Below are 7,500 nucleotides of genomic sequence, written 5' to 3'. Positions count from 1 at the left end.
ATACAGCAAGTCTAATCAATCTAGACAGCCTAATCAATACAGCAAGTCTAATCAATCTAGACAGCCTAATCAATACAGCAAGTCTAATCAATCTAGACAGCCTAATCAATACAGCAAGTCTAATCAATCTAGAAAGCCTAATCAATACAGCAAGTCTAATCAATCTAGACAGCCTAATCAATACAGCAAGTCTAATCAATCTAGACAGCCTAATCAATACAGCAAGTCTAATCAATCTAGAAAGCCTAATCAATACAGCAAGTCTAATCAATCTAGACAGCCTAATCAATAAAGCCAGGCTAACCAATCTAGACAGCCTAATCAATACAGCAAGTCTAATCAATCTAGACAGCCTAATCAATACAGCAAGTCTAATCAATCTAGACAGCCTAATCAATACAGCAAGTCTAATCATGACAGTCTAATCAATACAGCAAGTCTAATCTAGACAGTCTAATCAATACAGCAAGGCTAATCATGACAGTCTAATCAATACAGCAAGTCTAATCTAGACAGTCTAATCAATACAGCAAGTCTAATCAATCTAGACAGCCTAATCAATACAGCAAGTCTAATCTAGACAGTCTAATCAATACAGCAAGGCTAATCATGACAGTCTAATCAATACAGCAAGTCTAATCTAGACAGTCTAATCAATACAGCAAGTCTAAGCAATCTAGAAAGCCTAATCAATACAGCAAGTCTAATCAATCTAGACAGCCTAATCAATAAAGCCAGGCTAACCAATCTAGAAAGCCTAATCAATACAGCAAGTCTAATCATGACAGTCTAATCAATACAGCAAGGCTAATCATGACAGTCTAATCAATACAGCAAGGCTAATCTAGACAGTCTAATCAATACAGCAAGGCTAATCTAGACAGTCTAATCAATAGAGGAAGTCTAATCTAGACAGTCTAATCAATACAGCAAGGCTAATCTAGACAGTCTAATCAATACAGCAAGTCTAATCTAGACAGTCTAATCAATACAGCAAGTCTAATCAAGACAGTCTAATCAATAGAGGAAGTCTAATCTAGACAGTCTAATCAATACAGCAAGTCTAATCATGACAGTCTAATCAATACAGCAAGTCTAATCATGACAGTCTAATCAATACAGCAAGTCTAATCTAGACAGTCTAATCAATACAGCAAGGCTAATCATGACAGTCTAATCAATACAGCAAGGCTAATCATGACAGTCTAATCAATACAGCAAGGCTAATCTAGACAGTCTAATCAATAGAGGAAGTCTAATCTAGACAGTCTAATCAATAGAGGAAGTCTAATCTAGACAGTCTAATCAATACAGCAAGGCTAATCATGACAGTCTAATCAATACAGCAAGTCTAATCTAGACAGTCTAATCAATACAGCAAGTCTAATCTAGACAGTCTAATCAATAGAGGAAGTCTAATCTAGACAGTCTAATCAATAGAGGAAGTCTAATCTAGACAGTCTAATCAATACAGCAAGGCTAATCTAGACAGTCTAATCAATACAGCAAGGCTAATCTAGACAGTCTAATCAATACAGCAAGGCTAATCTAGACAGTCTAATCAATACAGCAAGGCTAATCTAGACAGTCTAATCAATACAGCAAGGCTAATCTAGACAGTCTAATCAATAGAGGAAGTCTAATCAATCCAGCAGGACTAATCAATCCTAGTCTTCTTTGCAGTGATTTCCTGGATTAAAGCGTCTGTTAAGCCGTAATCCCGACCTGATGCGCTCGCTCTCCGCCGCTCTGAGCGCCTCCCTCAGCTGGCCGTTTGATTGGCTGAGAGCGTCCCTTTCTTTGGTGATGTCACTGAGGGAGCGCCGCAGCTCCACCGCGTCCCTGCGGTGCCCCTCCCCGGTGTCGCGTGTTTGGCACAGCCGCTTCTCCAGCTCCAGGACATCCCGCCTGGCGCCGTCCCGACTCTCCTCACACGCCAGCAGGAGAGCTCGACACTCGTCCAGCTGAGAACGACAGGAAGATCAGCATGACGACTCCGCTGACAACGAAGAGCCCCTCATTTAAACACTCGCTAACGCTCGGAATCACTTGTCCTAGTCCGACCGTTTCCAAAAACGTCGGGACGCTCTGTAAAAGGTTAATTAAAACTAAATGCAGTCGTGTGTAAATCATTTAAACCCTATATTTCATTTAAAGTAATACAAAGACAACAAATCAAATGTTGAAACTGAGAAATTTAACCTGTCTTTGAAAAATATTTGCCCATTTTGAATTTGATGCCAACATGTTTGATACAGGATCAGTTTCAGGGGCTCAACTGTTGTTTAACACCTGGACTCTTTTAATACAGAGCAGTGCTGCTGTAATACAGTCAGAATGTGGTTTGACTTCGTCCTGCTGAAATAATCAAGGCCTTCCCTGAAAAAGACGTCGTCTGGACGGCAGCAGATGTTGATAAAACATGTTTATATCATTCAGCTTTAATGGGGCCTTCACAGATGAGCAGGTCACCCAGGCCATGAGCACTAATGCCCCCCTAAACCATCATGAATACTGGCTTTAGAACTGAGCACTGATAACAGGCTGAGTGGTCTTCAGCTCGGAGGACACAGTGTCCATGACTTCCTAAAGAATTTCAGATGTTGATTCGTCGGACCGCCGGACACTTTTCCACTTCCCCTCAGTCCATTTTAAATGAGCTCAGGCCCAGAGAAGGTGGCAGCGTTTCTGGATCCTGTTTATATTTGGGTTCTTCTTTGTGTTTTAGAGTTTAACAGCGTTTGTGGATGCAGTGATGAACTGTGTTCACAGTCAGTGGTTTTCAGAAGTGTTTCTGAGCCCATGCAGTGATTTCCACTACAGAATCATGTCTGTTTTTAATGCAGTGCTGCCTGAGGGCCCAAAGATCACGGCCAGCAGATACTGGTGTTCAGCCTCGTCCCTCACAGACAGAGATTTCTCCAGATTCTCTGAGTCTTTAATGATGTTCTGCACCGTAGACGATGAAAAGCAGAAGCTCTTTGCTGTTTTATGTTGAGGAACGTTCTTCTTGAACTGTTGCTCTATTTGATGGTCCAGTCTTTCACAGAGTGGTGACCCCTCCTCCTCTTTACTTCTGAAAGACTCCGCCTCTCTGAGATGCTCTTTATACCCAGTCATGTTATTAGCATTGCACAACCTTACCAGCCTTTTGTTCCCCGTTCCAACTTTTTTTGGAACATGTTGGCATCAGACTCAAAATGGGCGAATACTTTTCAAAAAACAAATTTCGGTTTCAACATTTGATTTGTTCTCTTTGTACTATTTTCAGTGAAATACAGGGTTTGTGTGATTTGCACATCTTTGCATTTTGTTTTTATTTACATTTTGCACAGCATCCCTTTTTTGGAAACTGGGTTGTATGAATTCCCTTTGTTTTTGTTAATATTCACAGATGTTATACTATTTAATCTGTTTTTCCGGTTATATGCTTCAAGATTTGACCATCATTTTTCAGAAATGGCGCATTCAGGACTTCCTCTCTTTGTCTTAATATCTGACAGGTGAAGAAATGTTTTTCACACATTCATATTACAGAAGCTAATCTGATCTTATTTTAGGAATCTTACCTCAAATTTTGAAATCTTAACCAACTCTATCGAAGTCAATAATCAACTGTTATGTCTGTTGCATTGCAACTGACCATAAACACACGCAGCTGAAATGTAAACACGCAAAGTAATCAAGCTCATCACCCAGACAGCTAACATTACTGATGTCCAAAGGTCAAACAAAACTAAAGCACTATAAACGGCGAGTACTGAACACTGTCAGAGCGCCCCCTGCTGTCTATCAGAGCCGCCCCCTACTGTTTATCAAAGCGTCGCCGCTCCACAGTTTCAGTCTCCATTTCCCAAACGCTTCGGCCGAGCGCGCTGACGTTCCTCCTCCTAATAAACAGACGCACGTTCAGCTCCGCCTCCTCATTATTCACCACCATCGCTGTAATATTTCATCATCTACATTAGCACAGGAAGATGTTCAGAGTTCAAGTCGGCAGCATCTGAGATGTTTAAAACGCAGAGTTAGAAGAGAAAATCATCTCCCAGTGAAAGCCGCGTTTTACAGTAGGAATAAATGGAGCTCATTATGCTGGTAGTGAACTACGCTGCCTGACTCAGCCGCCTCAGAACCAGAGAAACGGGCCTTAAACAGAAGTCAGGACCCTGCTGGGGTTCATCCTGAAGTCAGGACAGGATTTAGGGGGTTTAGTCCAGTTCGGATGTTTGTGCGACGCTGTTTTCTGATCTGGAGTTCATGATGAGATTATGGAGTGAGGAGCTTAACTAAATTCAGTCTGTACTGAAGTCGTGGTGACTGAACAGATAAGTGACTTCATTCTGTATGTAGTTCTGCTGTAGGTTCTAACGGTCAGATGTGAGGGTGTTTGAGTGGAACCTCTCTGAGCGCCGCGTCTGCGCGAGTCTGTTGGTCAGTGCAGCTCTCCTGCAGTCGGCGCAGCTCTCGGCTGTGTGAGCTGACCGTCTCCTCCAGCTGCACCCGCAGGTCCTGCAGCTCCGCATTCAGGGCAGCTATTACAAGCTGCACACACGCACACACACAGACGCACACACACACACACAATGTAATTTTTACTTGAGATTTGAAAAAACGAACAATAAAAAGTTAGAAAAGTAAAAAAATCACATTCTGCACTTTATTCAATGCTAAAGACACACGCGAGTCGTCTTACTCTCTCTTGGTCCTTCAGGTTTTGAGCTTCTCTGGTGAGTTTTTCCACCTCCAGGGTTGCAGTACTGAGCTCAGCCTGCAGGGAGCAGACTCGCTCTGACAGCACTGCCTTCTCCGTCTCCTTCAGGGACAAGGCCTGCAGACGGACAGACGGAGAGACGCGGCTCATCTGCACGACGCGCTACACACTATGTTCAAATTTCTGAATTATATTTTTAAAACTTAGAATTAAACTGTTAAAAATCTCCAAGATGCTTGAGAATCGAACTGTGGCTCTGTTGAACAGCAGACGATGACTCTAAACCCACCTGCTGTTTCTCGCTCTCGGCCTGCAGGAGGCACTGATCCCTCTGGTGCTGTAAAGTTCGGACCTCCTCCTGTAGCTCCTCCCTCTCTCTCTCCATCCTCCCCAGCTGCTCCTCCAGCTCCTCCCGCAGTCGCCGCAGCGCCCCCTCATGCTCAGTCTCCAGAGTACAGCGCAGTGCCTCCTAGTGTAAACAGCACACATTTACTCTCATCTATAAATCTGATTAGGAAATCTGATAAAGATTTACTGCAGTTATCAGATTATTAAGTGTAAACACACTGAACCAGTTACTGACACAATCTGATTTTCTGCAGTTATCAGATTATTAAGTGTAAACACACTGAACCAGTTACTGACACAGTCTGATTTTCTGCAGTTATCAGATTATTAAGTGTAAACACACTGAACCAGTTACTGACACAATCTGATTTACTGCAGTTATCAGATTATTAAGTGTAAACACACTGAACCAGTTACTGATACAATCTGATTTTCTGCAGTTATCAGATTATTAAGTGTAAACACACTGAACCAGTTACTGACACAGTCTGATTTACTGCAGTTATCAGATTATTAAGTGTAAACACACTGAACCAGTTACTGACACAATCTGATTTTCTGTAGTTATCATATTATTAAGTATAAACACACTGAACCAGTTACTGACACAATCTGATTTACTGTAGTTATCAGATTATTAAGTGTAAACACACTGAACCAGTTACTGACACAGTCTGATTTTCTGCAGTTATCAGATTATTGAGTGTAAACACACTGAACCAGTTACTGACACAATCTGATTTTCTGTAGTTATCAGATTATTAAGTGTAAACACTCTGAACCAGTTACTGCCACAATCTGATTTACTGCAGTTATCAGATTATTAAGTGTAAACACACTGAACCAGTTACTGACACAGTCTGATTTACTGCAGTTATCAGATTATTAAGTGTAAACACACTGAACCAGTTACTGACACAGTCTGATTTACTGCAGTTATCAGATTATTGAGTGTAAACACACTGAACCAGTTACTGACACAATCTGATTTACTGCAGTTATCAGATTATTGAGTGTAAACACACTGAACCAGTTACTGACACAATCTGATTTACTGCAGTTATCAGATTATTAAGTGTAAACACACTGAACCAGTTACTGACACAATCTGATTTACTGCAGTTATCAGATTATTAAGTGTAAACACACTGAACCAGTTACTGACACAGTCTGATTTACTGCAGTTATCAGATTATTAAGTGTAAACACACTGAACCAGTTACTGACACAGTCTGATTTACTGCAGTTATCAGATTATTAAGTGTAAACACACTGAACCAGTTACTGACACAATCTGATTTTCTGCAGTTATCAGATTATTAAGTGTAAACACACTGAACCAGTTACTGACACAATCTGATTTTCTGCAGTTATCAGATTATTAAGTGTAAACACACTGAACCAGTTACTGACACAATCTGATTTTCTGTAGTTATCAGATTATTAAGTGTAAACACGCTGAACCAGTTACTGACACAATCTGATTTACTGCAGTTATCAGATTATTAAGTGTAAACACGCTGAACCAGTTACTGACACAATCTGATTTTCTGTAGTTATCAGATTATTAAGTGTAAACACACTGAACCAGTTACTGACACAGTCTGATTTTCTGCAGTTATCAGATTATTAAGTGTAAACACGCTGAACCAGTTACTGACACAGTCTGATTTACTGCAGTTATCAGATTATTAAGTGTAAACACACTGAACCAGTTACTGACACAATCTGATTTTCTGCAGTTATCAGATTATTAAGTGTAAACACACTGAACCAGTTACTGACACAATCTGATTTACTGCAGTTATCAGATTATAGTGTAAACACGCTGAACCAGTTACTGACACAGTCTGATTTTCTGCAGTTATCAGATTATTAAGTGTAAACACACTGAACCAGTTACTGACACAATCTGATTTTCTGCAGTTATCAGATTATTAAGTGTAAACACACTGAACCAGTTACTGACACAGTCTGATTTACTGCAGTTATCAGATTATTAAGTGTAAACACACTGAACCAGTTACTGACACAGTCTGATTTACTGCAGTTATCAGATTATTAAGTGTAAACACACTGAACCAGTTACTGACACAGTCTGATTTTCTGCAGTTATCAGATTATTAAGTGTAAACACACTGAACCAGTTACTGACACAGTCTGATTTACTGCAGTTATCAGATTATTAAGTGTAAACACACTGAACCAGTTACTGACACAATCTGATTTTCTGCAGTTATCAGATTATAGTGTAAACACGCTGAACCAGTTACTGACACAGTCTGATTTTCTGCAGTTATCAGATTATAGTGTAAACACGCTGAACCAGTTACTGACACAGTCTGATTTACTGCAGTTATCAGATTATTAAGTGTAAACACACTGAACCAGTTACTGACACAATCTGATTTTCTGCAGTTATCAGATTATAGTGTAAACAC

At 40.5% G+C, this 7,500-nt stretch overlaps 1 protein-coding gene across 9 annotated transcripts in view; it reads right to left on the bottom strand.

The window, feature by feature from the left end:
• LOC108415825 (rootletin-like) overlaps positions 1-7,500 on the bottom strand; it is a 90,040-nt gene that overhangs the window by 51,389 nt on the left and 31,151 nt on the right. For all 9 annotated transcript variants that reach the window (XM_037532224.1, XM_037532223.1, XM_037532219.1 and 6 more), the window contains 4 exons: positions 5,001-5,180; positions 4,694-4,828; positions 4,399-4,542; positions 1,726-1,964 (listed from right to left, as the gene is read on the bottom strand). In XM_037532224.1, the coding sequence (XP_037388121.1) occupies positions 1,726-1,964; positions 4,399-4,542; positions 4,694-4,828; positions 5,001-5,180 (698 nt within the window). The remainder of the gene's footprint in view (positions 1-1,725; positions 1,965-4,398; positions 4,543-4,693; positions 4,829-5,000; positions 5,181-7,500) is intronic.

The sequence above is a fragment of the Pygocentrus nattereri genome, chromosome 21 (genome assembly GCF_015220715.1).
Source record: "Pygocentrus nattereri isolate fPygNat1 chromosome 21, fPygNat1.pri, whole genome shotgun sequence".
Taxonomy (NCBI): domain Eukaryota; kingdom Metazoa; phylum Chordata; class Actinopteri; order Characiformes; family Serrasalmidae; genus Pygocentrus; species Pygocentrus nattereri.
The sequence above is the reverse complement of the archived record's forward strand: the minus strand, read 5'-3'. Positions and strand labels throughout refer to the sequence as shown.